Consider the following 19,129-nt stretch of genomic DNA (forward strand, 5'->3'; position numbering starts at 1 on the left):
CGCATGCTGGCCAAGTAAGCCAGACTTGCTGCTAGTCTAAAATAGCTTCTTACTCTGTGCAAAAATGCTTTGCTACAATCTTGCTGAAACACCTATGTTTAATTTTGTTCTGTTACAAAGGTATCCTTGTTAAATAACACATGGTTCTTGGGTGTGGTTTGAGGGTTGTTTTTGTTAAAGAGCCCATTAGAACCTGATGTTTTATTCTTGGAAAGATACTTGTTTACTGTAACAGAATTACCCCTTGACTTCCTCTTTCATAATCAAAACTCATTAGACTCTCAATTATTCTAAGCGTGTGCGCTGCCTCTCAGGTGGTTCTTCGGTTCCTTCTGCACTTTTTAAACTATCTCCTTAAGCTTGATACCAGAGCTGAATGTAATATTCCAGAATCTCTTATCAGTGCTATAAAATCTTGACTTCAAGTTTCATTCCATCCTTGTTTTTATCTCATTCATTTATCCGTCTTCTGGCCAGCGGAGACAGCATGGATTATACTTTTGTCACTTGTTTGTCTAACATGCCCTTTAAATGACCTCGTTGATGGAGACTCCACAACCTCACCAAGCAGGCTATCTTTGTTCTTAAATACTTAGCTGTGAATTTTCTATTGCATAGAAATCTCCCTTGCTGCAGTTCAAACATTTTATTGCTTGTTTGCTGTGGACTCTTCCTCCCCTCAGTATGCTCATCGGTAAGCTTGGTGTCCCCAGTTCTTTCAGCCTTTCCTGGCAGGTAATACTGTCTATGTCTGGTAGTTGTTCTCTTGTCGCTTTTCTCCAGCTGTTCCTGTCTAGCTTGAAGACCTGTGTTCAGAATGAGTTGCAGTTGTCCCTCTGAGACTTACTGGAGCAGTATTAGGTGGAAGGATTATGTCATGTGTCACATAAGCTATACATCCTAAGGTAGCATTAGCTTTTTTCCAACAGTCTGACCTTGTTGACTCCTCTTTTGCATATAGTCACCTATGCCTATTTGGAAATTCATGCTGGTTCTATCAAGATCTTGCTTTTTAGTTTGGCTATAAGAAATTCTCAGTAGTTAAGACTGTCACAAACATTAATCAAGTAAATCATGATGTTTATTCTTTTTCCCCTGTGTAACTCTGTCATGGAATAAAGTTGTACTGGTTTGACGTGGCTTGTTTTTGACAAAACCAAGGTGGCTGCTCCTCCTCTCTGTATCATCTAAGTGCTTCAAAAGACTTGCTTGAATACATTTGACTAACTTTTCTGGGAACTGAAGACAAGCCATTATTATTCCTCAGGTGTTTCTGCCCTTCGCCATCCCTTTTCTCTCCCTCAGTTTTTGGTGTGTTTGGTTTGGGGTTTTTTTGAGGGGTGAGGTTGTTTATTTGCTTTAAAGAAAGGGTTCACCTTTTTTGAAGCTTCTGATATCTCAAGCATCCTCCATGAGTTTTCAAAGATAGGATTATTGATTTTGAGATGGCTCAGAGGATTTCCTGAGCAACTTGTTTGAATGTTATCAGATCTAGCCAACTTGGAAAAAAACCGTAAGTATGGCTATTCCCAATAATAGGCTGACTCTGGGTGGGTATTTTTACCCATTTGTTTGTGCTAATTGTGCTAGTCACCTGCTTGTAGTTGATCTCTTTAGTGAGGACTTGTTCATTAATCTGTTTTCCCTCTTCAGTAATGGACAAATTCTCTTATTATTAGTAGCGTACTGATAGAATGATTTCTTAGTAGCTTCAAGCTGGTTTGTGAGAATTATTTCATTTTGTGCCTTTAGCCTTTTCGAATTGTCCCCTGAATTCTCTTGCCATTGTTATGCTTGTTATTCCCTTTCTGTGTGTTTTTTCTGAGTCATTATTCTCTTGCTATGTTTTCTGTTCTCTTGCTGTGCTTGGTTTTCTTGAATTTGTTTGTATCTATTGTGTCATTTGAGAATTAGCTCCTCCTTGTCTTAGACTTGCCTTCCGCGAGCTCTTATTTAGTGATGTTAAATCTGTCTCTTGCTGTTCTTCCTTCCTTTCCCTCTTCGGTAACCATTGACTTGACGATTCACTTCCAATGAAACTGTCTCTCATTGTTTACTGTCAACTGCTTCTTTCTTGCTGGCTACAGCTAAAGGAAGAGTCTGTCGTTGCCTTCTATGTTTTAAAAAAGTAAGTTCCTTGAACTCTCGCTGGACTTCTGCTATGTTCTGTTCCCAGTAGGTGCCTAGGTTCTTAGTATCTCCTTGTAACAAGAAGTCCTATGCTTTTCTTCACTCTTCTGTCTGCTCAGAAAAGGTATCACCTGTCTGTCCACCATTTTTGATGGTCTGTAGTAAGCTTGCAGCTTGATAGCACTCGTGTGCTTTCCTTCTTTTATTATTTGTAGACTTCCAAGATATCTCTCTCTGCATTTGTGATGCTTACATCCTTAAGATATAGGGCATAACACTCCTGGGCACTTGGATTTGCTTGTTTTGTTTTGTTGTTTGGTTTTTTTTTTTGTTTTGGTTTGGTTTTTTGCTATGAACTAACTGTATCCTCTTTCTGTTAGTATTCTAGCTGGGAATGGACTGTTATGGAGTTGATCATAGTCTTGATCACATTCAAAGAATTCTAGCTCCTTTTCTTATGCTTCATACGTTAGTATGCATACCTCCCAGACTGATGGATTGGTTGCTTGTTTCTTATGAACTTTGTGTGAATAATTACTTGTTCTTACCTCTAGGCTTTTGTTCAGGTTGCCCTGGTATATCGTGTTTTGACTCTTGTTGTTTTGCTTGTGATCCTAGTGTAAAATATTCTTCATTCAAGTTAGCAAGCAGAAGGAGCTTCTTTTGTGTGTTAATTCCTTGAAATCTTCCACATTCTCACCTACCAGCATGTGGAACCTCATCACATGATCAGAGAAGCCAAAGCTGCCCTGTGATAGCATTTTCAAAGACATGGGGTTGTCTGCAGGATGAGTTTGTTCTTGACAGTGTTAGGATATGGAGGACTGATTGGGAGCTTCTTATTCATTCTTGGCCGTTGTTAGCAGTATAACTAGTACCCATGTGGATAAGCAGCCATGAGCAGTAGTTGGTATGATGAATTAACATTGAACAGCTTTCTCTGACACCTTCAAGGTGGTGCACATCTGCCTGGTGGTTAGACCTGATACATGTGATTTCTGCTCCACTTAAGAGTTGCTTCAGACAACCACTTTTGTTTTCTTGGGTCTGAAGGAGGCACAGAACAACTGGAGCAGTATGCAGTTCTAGGTGGGGCCAGCAGACAGCTTGTTCTCTATGGCTTTTTCTCCAATACAGCTGTTTAGCTGCCTTTGTCTTTGGCAGTCTCTTCATAGATCGCCTTAAAGACATCACAATCACAGATGTCTCAGCTCAGCTGCCTCCTGCTTCTCCTTAACACCCCACCCCCCAAAAACAAAACCCACACCCAAACCCCCACAACTACTTTCTAAGACAGTCTGTAATGAAAAATTTATTGCACTGGATATTTTCCGTGTGATCTTCCTCAGTATAGGAAGCAACTGTTCCTACAAATCCAGTCCAGGACTTAGGTTTGGCTTGCTGTCTGGATATAGCCCTTACACCTTTGGGTCAGGGAACATTTCAGATGGGAGTTTTAGAGATGCCACTTTCCTTTTTTGTTCTGGTTATGTATGTTGGGATCATGGTTGGCTTCCTGCTGTTAGCACCCCTGCTTTTTAGTGAGGCACAGCTGAATAGACTTCTCTGGATTCTTGGATCTCCTCTTCTTAAGTTGCAGCGGTAAATCAGGTGCTTGGGTCAAAGGACTTCAAGCTTTACTTATTTCCTCAGTTAATTCAGTAAATTTCTGGTCCCTCCCATAGTGGTAGTTGAAGCACACCATGTGTTATGTTTCAGTAGTGTATTTCATGTGGCTATAAGAAATTTAATACATGATGTGATATATGCATGTATGGTGAACATCTAGAGCTGGGCAGTTTGGGGATAATGAAATGCAAGGACTGAGGTAATCTGCTGTGGATATTAGCTTAACTTGTGGTTTTATTAACTTTACAGTGATTTGTTAGAAACATAACCTTTGAATGCAGTTCTGATGATAAAGCTTACTTGCTGCATCTTCTCCTGTAATTTTGCTGATTGCTCTTAAGTCTAGGTATTAAACTAGGACTCTGCTTTTTATTGATGCTAATTTTTGCAGAATTGAAGGGGCTCAGAACTGGTGCCTTGTATTGTCTGTGTCATGTCCGAGGAGAGCGTATGCAATTTGCCTGACAGTTCTGTTTCTCTGTTATGGGAAAAACATGGCTAGTTTTGGAAATTGTATTTGGTGGATTCTTCTGAAAATGCCCTCTCCCATGCGTGGCTTTACTTAACATTCTAGGAGATTTTGCTGTCAAGAGTGAGTATGTTTAACCCTTTACCAGTTACCAGGTGAGGTCATTTTCTTGTAACATAATTCCTGTAGTAAAGCACCTACAGTTGTATCATTGAAGCTACATAGTCAAGTAATTAATTCCTAAATGTTGTCTTACACATCTTAAACTTGCCTTTGGATGAATGCTTCTTGCTGTTCATAGGGAAAGTGCTGGCACGTTTTGGGGTTTTTTTGTTTTGCATAATCCTATTAATTTTACATATTTCTGTTCAGGATTGAAGTATAAACAACAGATTAAATCTCTAACAACTCTCTACTAGGGAAAAAAATGTATATACATGGTTGTTACCTGTCAGGGCTAGTTGAGAGAATTTTGGGGCATTTTAACTACCTGCTCAGAACACTTGGCCATTGTATTGGGGAAAAGAAATGCTTGAATCATCTTCATTATTAGCTTTTGGTATTTTTTTTTTTTAGCACATGTGGCTGCATAATTGCTGGAAAAACGTTGAACATTTTTCTAGTACAGGAAAGGCAGAATCCTGGTAGGAGGTGGATTGGCTGTTATGCTGTGTCATATTTGGCTACAAAGAAGGGAAGTACTGTGTGTGGGATATGTGCTCCTAAAGAATTTGTGATGTATGTAATTAAAACAAAATCTTCTTCCCTCCCTTTTTGCCCTGGAGAGCATGGGTTCTTGGTGCCTGCACAGCTGGGTATTACAGACCCAAGTCTTTTTTCACTCAAGTCTAAGCTTGTCCGCACTTAAATTAGTTCTGTTATTTTGTATACCTGCTGCCATTTCACTTGTCAACTAGGGAATAGTGTTTAATTCGGTGCAGAAAACTCTTTAAATATAATTAATTACTATACTTCAACCAGTAAAAGACATGATTTCCTCCTCCTCCCCTTATGGCTTAATATTAAACTTGATTTTAATTTGGTTTCAGGTTTTCAAGTTTGCTTTATCTTGCAAATTGTCCATACAGTTACAAAAAACTTAAAATACTATTTTTTTCTGCTTTTTATTTTAAATGCAGTGTTAAAAGATATAGAAGAACCTTATAAAAACTACTGTAGGCAAATTTCCCTTCATCTCCCCTGCCGCAAATAGAATTTAAAAAAACACCCAGAAGACCAAGACAGGTCATATATTACAATTGAGTTGCAAATATATTTGGGTAACTGCAAAGCTTTGTCATGTGAATGGTGATAAAAATGTGAAGGCATCTGGACAGTGTTTTTGGTACTGCCTATCTGTAGAAATACCATAAAATGCCTTTCATTAACTGATTCAACTTCATTTGAAGTAGATCTTCACTATCCCTATCTTCAGTTCTGCTTTACATCCTTCATGCTGGGACTGATAGTCTTTTACTTCAGCTTGAATGTATTCCAGGACATTTTACTCAGCTTTCCCTGTCCTCAGTCTAATTCCTGTCTTCTGCCTACCCCCAGTGTATTCACAGAGAGAACTTCATTGCTTTGCTAAGTTAAATGAACCAGGCCTCTTGCTGACCACCCTGTTTGGCTGTCACCATGTCTATTGCAGTTAGTCATTTCTTGAAGGTGGTTGACCAAATGAGGTCTCCTCCAGAGGGCTGTGAAGCAGCACTAATGCTTTTCAGTGTCTCTTGAAAACAGTGTGATGCCTCTTGGAATTATGTTTCCTTTTCACAGTCTTAGGGATGAGCATAAGCCATTGGTATAACCCCATCCTTCTCCCCATTCGCTGCCAAATCTTGATGGAGAAATAATCTCAGAAAGGATGTTCGGTTGCAAATATAGCACGAGACACTTGTCACTGCCTCTGACTTTTTTTAATGTTCCCTTAAGATGTGAAATTTCTTGATTTGGAGCTAGGGATTGAAAAATTCTGACAATTGGAAATGTAAAGTATGAATAATTATTTGAATAAGATGAAAGAGAAGAAGTTACAGAATTATCATGTGCACAGTGATACTTCTTAAAAAATAACCAATTTCCAATAACGTATTTTTCAATTTACATGCAGTACCTCAGATCAATGCAATGCAAAATACAAAGAAGATAAGGATACTAATTGCTGCTGGCTTTAATCTGAATAAATGGTCTTATTTAGCCAAGTAACTGGTTGCACAAGTATAGGCATGCTGTAGTTTCTTGGTTACACACAATTTAAGAGCATAGAGCCTCATAGTTATTGTAGTTTGGGTTCTGTTTAAAAACATTTTCTCTAAGAGAAGAATGAAGATACAATTACAAACAAGATGAACACAAGCTTATGTCACGGTTTGCAGCCTTGTGATTTGTATTTAATTTTTTACTTTAAAACGTAGGGCTTTGATTCTTCCTGTCTTCACCATTGCTTTACTGAAATGTCATTTTTTTAGTATGCTAAGTAAGCTGTAATATTTCTATGCTAAATCCTATTTTAACTTACTCTGTTAAGCTTAAATATAATTTATTTATTTTAATGAACAAAACTAATGTTTCATTTTATTCTGGAAATGATTTTTTTATCTCTTTGTGATGCTGTGGGGAAACGGCTCATCAGCTGAGGCTGCCCATTTGTACAAATAGTGACACTATAGTTTACGAAGTAAAGTTTGACACTTGGATAAAAGTGCAGCTTTAGGCTTCTATTCCCTGTCGCCTCTCCCCTCCCCTGCACACCCTCGCACCCCAAAGGGCAATATCTTTCATTTATTGTGAATTTCAGTATGGTAGTTGATATATATTTCTCTAGTATGATTTTACAGATTTAAGAATGGCATAAATTGTGATTCTGATACTTTTAGTTTTTTGTAAGATGAGACAGATGGTTTTAGGTTCAAAGGAATATAAAGTAACAAGATGGGACTTGCAAGCATAGACACTTTTCATGGCATCAGGGGTCTGTCGCTTTCTCCTGTAGCGATCCTTCTCCGCTGGAAGGCAATTAACCATTAACCACCAGAGACTTCAGACAGTGCAGGTTCACTATGGCATTAATAACCGTTGCTTGGAAGCGTACATCTTCCTTGAGAATGAACGTATGCAGGGCCATGGGGATGGCTGGGGAGTTTTATCTTCAGGGTTGGGGTAGCACTGCGTCTAGTGTTTACTGCTTTTGAAAAAGTTAAGGGTGACTTCGCTTGTTTGCTTTCGAATGCAGTAGGAGTATTTTTGTTCCCAGATGACATGGATCTTCCAGCTTTTTGTCCTGGAAAACCTTCAGTTACTAATTGTAAATGGGTATATTGCTATTGGGTTACAGGGAATTGTTGTAATGCTGTTAACCTTTTTGTGTTGGCTTGGAAGAAAACATGACATTTTCTTGATAAAGCTTCCAGAGGATATAATGACTTGGAAAGGGATAATAAGAACTCTCAGCTGATTGAGGAAAACCAGTATTTGTTCATATGCTACAAACAGTATTCATGCAAGCGTTGCGAAATTTCATGTGACTTACCTAGATAGATAGATTCACCTTTGGGGTGGCTGTGCTGATGGCCTGTGCCTAGTGGCACAATATTTTGTGTATAAAAAAAAGACTAGCCTGGTCCTTGAATCTATTCACAATGGTATCAAATGGAGGAGTAGGGAGGTTATTTGGTATCCGGCAGGGATTTCTTCCTGAATACCAGTTCTTGTGGCTACCTAGTAGGAAGGATCATGCTAATTGTCTGTGTTTCTGACTTCCAAGGGCCTGTTTTCTAACTCTTTCCAGTTTCTAGGAAGGTAAGGAATAAATGGCTTATCAGATAGAAGCATTTGAATACATAACAGAAGAAAAGTGATGATGGAGAGTAAACAAAAATAATGAAATTTGCTACTTGATTCTGAGCCCAGATGAATTCTGTGTTAGTTGATTTGCTACTTGCAGTCTTTAAATAGGGATTATGCTAGATCATATCTTCTGGAAAAAGCATCCAAACAGGAATTAATTCAGGAAGGTCTTTGACCTTTGTTAATACAAACTTATGAGGTCGTGTGCCAGGCAGTGCTTAGATATTTTTCTTAAGTACAGCTTATGTAGGTTTGTTTTCAGTGGTGGAATTCAACGTAGAGTGTCTACAGAGCACAGCAGGACTTCTGGTAGGGTCTGGACACTTCATTCTACAAAGCAACTGTGTATTTCTTTATTTTTTTTTCTTAAGGTATTATTTGATAGTGATTAGTTGTCACATCGGACTATTTTTTTTATAAAAAAAGGAGGGGGATTTTATTGCAGTGGTTGAGGTAGGAATGAATATGCCCATCTGTAAGTTTCATGGAATGAATAGTTTGTTTGCATCATTCAAATTAACATCCAAGTTTAATAAAACAAAATAGATGAAAAACATCATCTTTGAGTATAGCCTTGCTTTACCTTCCAGTTTAAAAGTTAAGGGATTGTAGATCATTCTGTCTTATAATGGGATACAGATCAGAGTTTCATCTTTTTAATTTGGATTTATGAATGCTTCCTAGTTCCTGTAGAGATCATAGCTTCTTTCATAGTGTGTGCTAACATTTTCATACTGTGGCACTATAACCTGTGAACTCCTTACTTCCTAACAGGTGCTCATTTCCTGAAGGATGTATTTTAGATTGATTCAGCTAAAAGAAAAATTGAGTGCGCTATTGAAGAATGCAGGGGAGGAAGGGCACAGAATATAGATGTTGCTCCCTTAAAACTCATTACAGAATAACAATATCTACGTTCTTTTGAAAGTACTACTTCAAAGTTGTCTTTTTGAAGTACTACTGAAAAAAAATCTTTCCCAGGATAGTTTTGGGCACCTTTATTTGCAGTATAACTCATTTCATTTAAGATGGCTGTGTTTGAGTATAGCTTTTTGTCAATCGGGGTTTGATGGGTTTGTGAATTTAAGTAGCTGTTTAGATTTTAGTCTATTCTGGTTACTGTGCTATAGTAGAATTGTTATATCTTGGCTCTGAGGACCCAAAGAAAAAAAAGCTGCAACAGGTAAATAATCAGTTCTGTGTAAATCCACCAGAAGTGTTGCTTTTACCTATTTTCAGAGGACCTGAGTCCTTTAAGAACTAGAAGTAGAAAGACGACTGGTTTTGTTCCTATTGTGCATTGTTCAGTGCTGTCTGATTTCCTTCCTCCCTGCTCTATTTTTGAGGCTTTTGTGTGTGTCTGGTCATACTGAAAACAAAACAAAATCTTGATTACATATACTTTTTGCAGTGACGTTTTAAAGTTATCTATGTATTTGATCCAGCAGTGCATGACCAGCACTTTTCCAAACCATGGGGGTAAAAATGCCTTTAACTTTCTCCAACTACTAATATTATGCCCTGTGTTGAAAAACAGGGCTGTGTACAGGTGACTTACCCCCTCCCCCTGGCCCTTGTGATGACCTTGTAAATAGTTACATCTTATAAAAATTCTTTGGCACAAGGTCTTGTTGACCAAGTAACTTAGACTTGAGTTTTAGCAGGAGGTAGTAGAGACTTGTCATCTTTGTCCTGTTTTAGGATATCTCCCAAAATGGGTGAGACGGGGACAGCCTTCCCCGCCCCCCCCCCCCCCCCCCCCTTAACTCATAACTTTTGCTAAACCAGAAGGTATTGGTCTTTTTGAACAAGTCCAGTATATGCCTACTAATTATACTTTTTATAATTCCTCTCCCTAGATTGAACATCTGTAATGATGAAGGCTTCAACTGGAAAAAGTATTTCCTTTGAAATAATTTCAGTTTATGTTGAAAATTCCTTTGATGTTTTGACTTAGTATCAAAGGTCCTAAGGGATTTCATGGCTGAAAAAGAAACAAATCGGGTTTGGGATCTTGGGGGTGTGGGAAGAGGAATAATTTTGTTGGGGTTTTGAGTCATCCATGGTAAACTTGCTTTGTTATCTATATGCAAGGTAGATTGAGCTTTCTACATTAAGCTTCCCCACAGTCAGCTTGTTTGACATCAACAATTTGTTTTAGGAATAGCTTTTACTAAGCTATGGAAATACAGTGTTATGTTTACTTAAATCCAAGTGATAAGTTTTAATAATATGACTTTTTGAAGAAGGGAAGCCTTCAGAGAACCTGTCTTGCAGGTTAGTCAGATTCTGTAATGGTGTGATTTTACTTAATAAAGAAAATGCTGGAAGTCGATGTTATTACATTAAACAGATTAAAATTGCAATGGAAGTGTCACTAAAATTGTTGAAGTCTCATAATGTTGATTGTGTATGAATAATGAGCATTTCCCAGGAAATTACAAACAAGAAAATTATTTGTTATATTGGCTAAAAAGAAGTTTACCTGGGATCTCACAAACTGTATTTTAGCAGTAGCACAAGTCAAAAGGGATAGAAACTATTTTGCTTGGAAGTATTTTCTGTGGAGATGCTTGGATAGGGAGTACCTAATTTTGGATTAATGTGATGACTGTCTATTGCCAAATACGTCTTAAAAACTTTTAATAGATTTATCTTAACATGTTGTTCCTAATATGACATAATATCATACTTCACCTTTTGGAGGGCTGAGTGACCTACTGGACAACAGGCTTGTTAGCTCCTTGAACAAGAATTTGGGTTTGCAATTCAGCGCAACACTGGTGCTATCTGCTCGGTATTTTCCTCTTTTGCTTGTCTTTACAAACAAAACGAGTGTGAAATCTCAAGTTCGATGAATCATCTTTTCCTGGTGCCAGCATTGTCTCTGTTCCGCCTTCCCCCTTCATAGGTTATTTCCTGTGGTTAGCCCTTGAGTACATGATTCCCGCTGGCTAAGCATGATGGAGGGAGCATGACACGATGGGCTAGTGTGCTTTACAGTCATAAGATTTCCAACCTGCCCTATCTAATTGTATATACACAAGATCGTACATAAATCAGGTTTAGTTACACGCTGTTGGTTATCATAGTTAATTGATATATCTCACAGCCAACATGGTGTTCTGCAGCAAATCTTCTTCCCCAAATGTCCTCTTTGGCCAGGAGTGGGGCGTGCAGTCACATCGTTCTTAGCTCCTTGGCTGTCGAGTGGGATTTTGGCTTATTTCTACTTCAGAATGGTATGGTAAAGTAATATATTTGACTGAGCTCTCTGGTATGATGTTAATGATTTCTGTTAAGTATGATAGCTATTGAACATAAATGTGCTGTGTATTAGATACCAGCGTAAAGTAAGGGTTGAGTCAACACGTTAGCTGTATTGATGTGCAGTGCTTTCTGCCATCCTGAGCCTCTGCCAGGTTTCTCACTAATGCTTTACTCTTGGCTGTTCTTCAACTTCTGGCAACTTCTCTTTCTCCTGCTACTTAATTATTTCAGATCTGAAAGGTAGTTTATCTGTATTTGAGAGTAATATTCAGATTTTGGATATCAAGAGAGTCACAAAAGCCTTGTGACACTCCTTGGAATGCTTGTTCTTCTGCAGCCTTCGCTTTTCTGTATCCCTGTTAATTGACGTAAAGATGTAAAGGTTCTCTGAAATTGCATGTAGTCCAGTAGCTTTTTAAAGCAGTACCAAGGGACTGACTTCTTGCATCACTGACTTGTTTATGAATATGTTTTTCTTCATTGAAAAGTTTTCCTATCTCAAGAATGTGGACTACACTAGAATAACGCAGGCTAGGCTGGGAAGGGATAACTTAGGACTTTGTGAGTATTAATGCCCAAAATAGCATGCTTGCTAAAATGGATAAATAGTCTGCAAAATTAATCAATTGGCCAGATCAAGTGTTGGCTGCCTTAATATGGATATTTGAATTTTAATTATTATTACCTTGTCTTTGCCTTCTCTGGTTTCTATTTGGTACTTTGGCATCCTTAGTAAAAACAGGGATCTTTTTGTGTAGGAAACCTTCACAGCTTTCCCTGTTGGTGATGTTTGCAGCTAATCAATAATCACTTTTTCTGTCAGTGTCTCTCCTATAATACTGAGACTCCCTGGCAAGCGTGTAAGTATAACTGCATTCTGTTCAGTGTCACTACATCACAGTAAACCATGACTATGTTTGGAAGTAGGAACCTCCAAACTTTTCACTGTTGCCAGTCAAACATTTACCAATTTCCAAGCTACTGATTAAAAGCTCTTTGGAATTACATTTTGTATAACTGATGTCAAAAGAATTTTTTTTTCTCTAAAACAATAATAATAAACTCTGATAGCTGTTTGAGTTCTTGAGCATTGCTGTACAGTGAACCTGGAAGTGTGTTGCATGTTGCTTATTATTTTCCTGCCTGTTGTTGGGCATGTTAATCTTGTATTCTCCATACTCCAGGGACTGCTAGGAAGAAAACTCTTATATTGAATCTTTTTTAAGATGCGATTTTAGTATGCTTTTTTAAAAGGGCCTGTCCTCTTACTGCAAAACCTCTAGTACTTTGGGGGGTTATTTAACAATGAAAAATAAGAAGTCTTTAGACTTCTGTCTTACCTTCTATTAGAAAAATTTCCTGTTCACCTGCCACTTTGGTGTCAGACTTTCATGACCATGGACAGGGACCATTAGTTACCTTGGGCAAGCCCAGCCACCTCTTGCTGAGTGCAGCAGGCCCAGGCACACTGTGACAGAGGACACTTCTACATTTCTCGCCCATGTCGATATCGACCATAAATATTCCTGTAGCTGCAGTAGTAATGTGGTCATCCTTTCCAAGAGGATTCCTGAATATAGTTCTGGGTGATCATTCATCTGATTCCAAGACCTTCCTGGACCGTTTCTTTCATCATTAGACCACCCTTAATAACAACTACTTTCATGAAAAAATGATGGAATGCACTGGTTTTTGTAGTGCAGGTAATGTTCTGCTTTTATTAGGCATATGCTTTGTTTTGCTTTGTTTTTGCAGTAGTTTGATATCTTGCAGGGCTTACACTGTTTTGGTGGGTGAGTTTGTTCTCACTTTCATGTGGTGCATGGAACTGGTCTGTCCAGGGTGTAGCAAAGGCAACCTTTTCTGTGAGAAACCAGACAGTACTTTGCTTAGACTCTTGGATGGGTACTTCCAATGCCTTAAAAAATGTTCATGGATTTCTTAAAGTACAGCAGATGAAAAATAATCAGAATGTTGAAATACATGAAATCACATAGGCAAGAGTGATGACACTGCCAAGTAGGTCTGTTTCAGTTTGCTCTTCCTCTGAAAAACTGGGCTGTACCAGATGTTAACTAGGTATAATGTGGACTTAAAGAAGGATTAAGGAAGGGGTGAGTGGTGGTAGTTTACGGCTGGTTTTTACATCGTAATATCTCTGCAGTGCTGTAATATACCTTCTGCGGAGGCTATTGTTACTGCAGAGACTACGATCACTACTGATAATGTTCAGGAGCAGTGTTTAAAGCAAACAAACCTCTAAACCTTGCCATGCTAGAGGTCTGGCCAGCATGCTGTCATGTCTGACGGTGCTTGGTACTAGATGAATGGAGAAGAGAACTATGGTGTGTGTGTAGAATAATCCTCCTCCTGTGTGCCTTTATGGGTCTTAGCGGTCCAGAGATGTTCTGTATCAGATTTTGTGTGTTACCTGCTGTTGAACCTCTCTCTCATGCATTTATCATCATTCTTTCCCCTCATCCATGCATTTGACTTCCACAACGGCTTATCCTTAAATCAGGTGGGTTTAGGGAGGAAGGATCCTAAATTTTCGCTTACTGATAGTTTCCTATCTCTTGATAGTTTCCTATCTCTTGAACTGAAGGCATAAAGAAATCTTTTCTTCATATCTGAAAATCACTTAAGATTTTGTAAGCGTCACTCATCTGCCAGCAGCAGTTCTGTGACTGATTTAGCCGTGCCTGGGAGAGGAGAGGAACAGCTCAGCCTGCGACTGGAGAGCACCCAAGTCAGAGCTTCACTCAGGCTGCGGGGAGGGAGGTCTTCACCAGTGAGTGCGACTTGAGACTGCTGTCTCCCAAATGGTGTTGGGCGACAGCGGTGGGAAGCGGGGCAGAGCTGCTATGTGAAGCTGCAGAGCAACGTCGTAGTGTGCTCGCTGTCTGGAAGTGCCTGAGAGAAGGCTTAGCACAGAACAGCTGTAGCAAATGGATTTTGGTACAAAAAGTGTAGGCAGGAGAGCAAGTGGCATAGACAAGACATCTTGATGGTTTTTGGGGGGGGTAGCCAGGGTTAAGCACAGTAGGTTTCTTTAGTGTTACTCAGACACTTAAAGAAAATGTGTTGTTTCAGATGTTTCAACAAACTTAATTTTTCACATCCTTCTATAAAAATAAGGGAATTAATTCAAGTGGTATGGAATACCTTTATTATATTAGGACTTGCAGAATAAAGTGTAGCCTTAATTGTCTCTCAGTAACATCTTTTTTTTTTCTAGTCTATATCTTTCCTAATGTGTGTGAGAAAATCAGGGCAATATTTTCTAGCTGTTTTCCCCCAGGAGAAATTTTATTAAATCCTGGCATCACCTCTCTGTTGAACTGTTTAGGGTTCAGTGATGATGAGTCAAATCTACATTTTCTTCCTGTGCTTTTCTTTTCCTGAGCTCTCATCAGATGTTGCATCACTCTCACTTTCATGATGTTTGTGTGACTTCACCAGGCTTCCACTGCAAGAAAGATGGGGGTGTGTTGTCTAGTAATATGTCACTCAGCCCACTGAAGGTCTGATTTTGATTGTGACAGGCTATTAGAGCAAATTATGGCAGTCTTCGAGTGCTTATGTTCTAATTGCCTAACTGGTTCTTCAAGGTCATTCAGGTGAAATCAAGGAGTATTGTTTAAGCTGTGATTCTCACTTTCTTCATACCTTCTGGTACAAATTACACTGTGCCAAGATGGTGTATGCCTTATTCTCCAGAAAATTAACATTTTGGAGAGGGTGAATTAATGTGACAGCAGCTTGCAAAAAAAAGGTAACTTCTTTTCCATTGTAAAATAACATTTATAGAAAGAACAGAAAGATATCCTCCCCACCCCTTTCCATTATGGTGAAGAGTGCATGCAGAGATTCCCATGTTCCTGCTCCATGTCAGCCTTCCTTCTGGCACTTATCTTCACAAAATAGGTTTTTAAAGCATAAAACTTTAAAATCATTAAAAAGGATCCTCAGGACTGTAAAAATAAGTTTTCTTTTAATTAAAAAAAAAAAAAGGTAGGGTTGTCCAGAAGTGACAGCTGTCTAGCTTGTCACTTCAACTCTAAATCTCTGCACACAGAACTATATCTGTCAACATATGGTCCAGTAACTAGATCTTGTAAGGTCCTTCTGCCATTCTCCCATCTCTTTAGTAACATGAAGAATTTAGTGCTATTAGTTAACTTTGTCATCTCGGGCACTTTCTTGCTACAGACTTTGGATAACTGCTGTTTCCTATATCTCCTTTAAAGCTTAATAAATAAGTATTTTTTTAAAAAATCATCTTCTGCTACTCTAGGACTGGTGAAGTATAAAGCAAGGATTAACATACTGAAATTATTTGTGCAACTCTAACATCCTTGAGCTTCTTTAGGACTCTTGGTTGAATGTCATCTGCTCTTGGCAGTTTGCTAATTTTTGAGTTGACCATTTGCTCCATACTTTTTTCCTACCAGTACTTTGCTTTGAAACAGATCCTCTAACACATCTTCCATGAAGAAGCCTTTCACTGGGAGAATATCTTTAAACTCCTCCGTAGTGAACATGAAGATGCGAAAAATAAATCTGGTGTTTGTGCATGACCTTAGCTTGTTTGAGCATTTTTTAATGCATCTATTTGTTTACTTACTTTTAGCCTTACAGACCCTGACAGGCTACCTACTCCTCCTTGCTCCTCATGTGCCTTGAAAAAAGATTTAGTTGTAGTTTTTACAGGTTTTTTCCCTCACTTCCTTAAATTATTTGTAAGACTGTCTCATTGTGTTTTTTTTTTCTCTCTGTTTTTAGCTTGCTATTGTTTGAGTCCCCTTTGGACAACTTCTACAAGATTCTTCTGATGTTTTCTCTAATATGCTATTTAGCCATCTCCTTCCCTTGCCTGTCATGTCATTATTCACCCCCACTTAAGTCCTTTTTGTGATTTTTATATTTGCTGTAAGCCTCGCATAAAATGTCTTAAATCTCATTGCCTAAAGACATTTACTTTTTGATGATTCTCTTTAAGTTTCCTCCTATTTGTCGATAATTCCTTTCTTTAAATTCCTAGGTGTTGGTTCCTCCTGCAGGTATTTAGGTCACTGATGAATTCTGGGGGGTTTGCACTAATATTTTGAACCAAATTCTGCACAGTGCTTAGGATCAGGAGATGCCTTTTCTTGATCAACAAGTCATTCCATGAAGGAGTCACTCCTGATGTTCAGTATTTTGTCTTGGCATCCTGTGACATTTAGTGGATAACAGAAACCTCCCACTGTTTTTGTCTTTGCTTTTGTAACATTTCTGACTGCCTTCAGCTTTGTCACTCAACATCTGCATGTTTAAATGTGATGGCTCATGCATTTCTTGTTATCACTGTCTTGAATGTAAAGAAGGTAAATGTACTCCCTTAATGAATAGGTAATGTTTTTGGATGAACTTGTCTTTTTTGAATTTTCTCAAAAAAATTTTTTTTTGAGCTGCAGGTACCAATTTCATGCTAAACTTTCTTACTGGTTTCTTTGTTCTTGAATGCGTATGTGTGCCAGTAACCAGTAGACCTCCAGTACTGGAGGATTTCTTTTCTTGGTGAAGATGACTTTCTTTAATTCAAAGACCTTTTCTTTTTTCCACTTTTTGGTAAGTGGCTGAATAAAAATAGGGAACTTGTTCCCCATCAGCATTTTTGCTCCTATGATTTTAGATCCGAGATGCTTGACTTGCATATGAGGGTTTCTTCTTGAAAGTTAGCATAGGGTATGTAAGTGAAGTTGTGTGGTTTCTTATTTGTATCTTCCCTGGCAATGATTTGAAGATTGTGTTTTATCCTCTACTTTGCCTTTGAAAAATCCGGCTGAAGACAATGGCTTTGCAATAATCTCACTGGCTCTGTAAACCGAGCAGTCAGTAATCCTGTGGATGTGTAAAGCTGAAGGATGCTCCTTTGTACTGCAGGAGGCTCCAGTCTGAGTTTCTAGTTTGGTAGCAGGGTAAAAATACTTTCTGAACTCTGTAAATCCAATGCACAGGATGTGGGGGTTCCTATGTTAAACAGGCTGGTTTTTATTGTGGTCCTTAGTAGTCTTAGAAATATTAATATCAGGCAATAGTAGGTGGAAAACTGGAGAGCAAGAAGAGGTTAGCAAAAACATGTGAAAGGTGGAACTGAGGCTTGAGCTAAATTATATCTGAAATTCAAGAGATAAACCAGTACTCAAGAAGAAGGAAAATAAAGAATAAAATAATTAACTTTATTTCCCCTCTCCCATTTTTTTTTAAATCAAATGCCTTTTCTTCAACTCTGTGTGATCTAGGGCTCTTCATTGTCACTGATTTGAATTTGTATGCTGTCTTAACTTTACTCTTGTTGTAGTGTCCTCAAATAATGCTATGTGAAAACACTTTGGGCTTGTGAAAGGCACTTCATTGATATCTAGTGTAGTGTCTGTAACACTTGTGGAGAAACAAGGTATAGAAGAGATCTCAGAGAGGTTTTTGTATGAATTATAACCTGGGGCAGGAGGAAGGCTTCTGCAGTGGAATAGCTGAATGCCATTTGGAGGCTTGCTGTGGAAAAGTCTTCCCAGTTAACACTGCATATTTTTCTGAGCAGTATTCTATTCAACTTTCAAAAGGCAAGAATCTTTGGTAATTGTCTCAATTCACAATAGAATTTTAAAAGCTCAATGCAAACAATCAAATACAGAAAGAAAAATGGCGTTTTGCTTATGACTGTTCTTTTTTCCTGTATCAATTCTTTCATCTCAGAGTTGCATTGCTAATAAAACAGCTATAGTGCAAAAGTTTAAAATACATAAATTGTAAAATTTTGCATCTGTAGAACTTTTATTACAAAAGAAAAGGGATTTTCCATCTCTGCACTCAAACAATCATTCAGGTTTCAAAAGCTGTTTTATCAACCCTCAGACGGGTTTGTTTAATTTTTTAATGCTCTTTTTAGCATTAGACTCAACTATTGTAACCAATGTACTGTTAATTTTTTGCAGGTTTCGCTAAATGGTACACAGTTTACAGACAGTTCTGTTGGATCAGAATTCACAGGTGTTTCTCAGGTATGTGCAGCCAAATTTTGTGGGTGCATATGATAGAATTATTTATTAAACAGTATTAAATGTACTAGAGAAAACTCTTCAAAAATATCTATATCTCTGTTTGAGATTGGGACTTGGCTAGCTGAAGTCAGTTTCTGATGACTTCACTATTCAAGCTTTAAAAAGCAGTGAAAGCTACTATTTCTAAAGTAAAATTTTATTGTTATAAGCTTGAAATTGGACATAGATGTGAAAAAAAAGCTATGCAGTTTTATGGTAGTAAAGTTATTCTCGGAAATAAGTCTAAATACATAGCAGAGATGCAGTTATTTCTGTTCTGGCTTGTCCTACTTCCAGCTTTCATTTATAATTGTTATATCTGAACATGTTTCAGAGAGAAAGTGAGACAGGGTGTTTTCTTGCAGAGATGCATCACACATTTTTTTTGAAGCTTGACTAGTGGAAAAATATCTTGCTTTTCTCAAAATGTACACTTTGCTCTGATTACGCCGAAGACACATACAAATGTATATGTGACCTAATTCCAAGCTCATCTAGTCCAGGAAGACTTTACTGCTGCTGTTGAAATCATCACATGAACAGTCACTGCATTCATCATCTTTTAAATAAATAAGAAACTACAATTCATAGCTTCATTTTAGAATGACAGAGCCATAACAGGAATCTCAGTTTCTTATGTTCTAGATTTTTGTCAAGGTTCTAACTGTCAATTTTGTTTGAAATAAACTGCTTAGAA

The 19,129-nt window shown here is 38.1% G+C and overlaps 1 protein-coding gene across 4 annotated transcripts in view; it reads left to right on the plus strand.

Annotated features, from left to right (window-relative positions):
- FAM193A (family with sequence similarity 193 member A) overlaps nt 1–19,129 on the plus strand; it is an 83,707-nt gene that overhangs the window by 14,287 nt on the left and 50,291 nt on the right. For 3 of the 4 annotated variants that reach the window (XM_075499625.1, XM_075499628.1, XM_075499629.1), the window contains exon 2: nt 18,328–18,393. The exons of the other annotated variant lie outside the window; for it this stretch is intronic. In XM_075499625.1, the coding sequence (XP_075355740.1) occupies nt 18,328–18,393 (66 nt within the window). The remainder of the gene's footprint in view (nt 1–18,327; nt 18,394–19,129) is intronic. 4 annotated transcript variants of the gene reach the window in all.

Source organism: Mycteria americana, chromosome 4, assembly GCF_035582795.1.
Source record: "Mycteria americana isolate JAX WOST 10 ecotype Jacksonville Zoo and Gardens chromosome 4, USCA_MyAme_1.0, whole genome shotgun sequence".
Taxonomy (NCBI): domain Eukaryota; kingdom Metazoa; phylum Chordata; class Aves; order Ciconiiformes; family Ciconiidae; genus Mycteria; species Mycteria americana.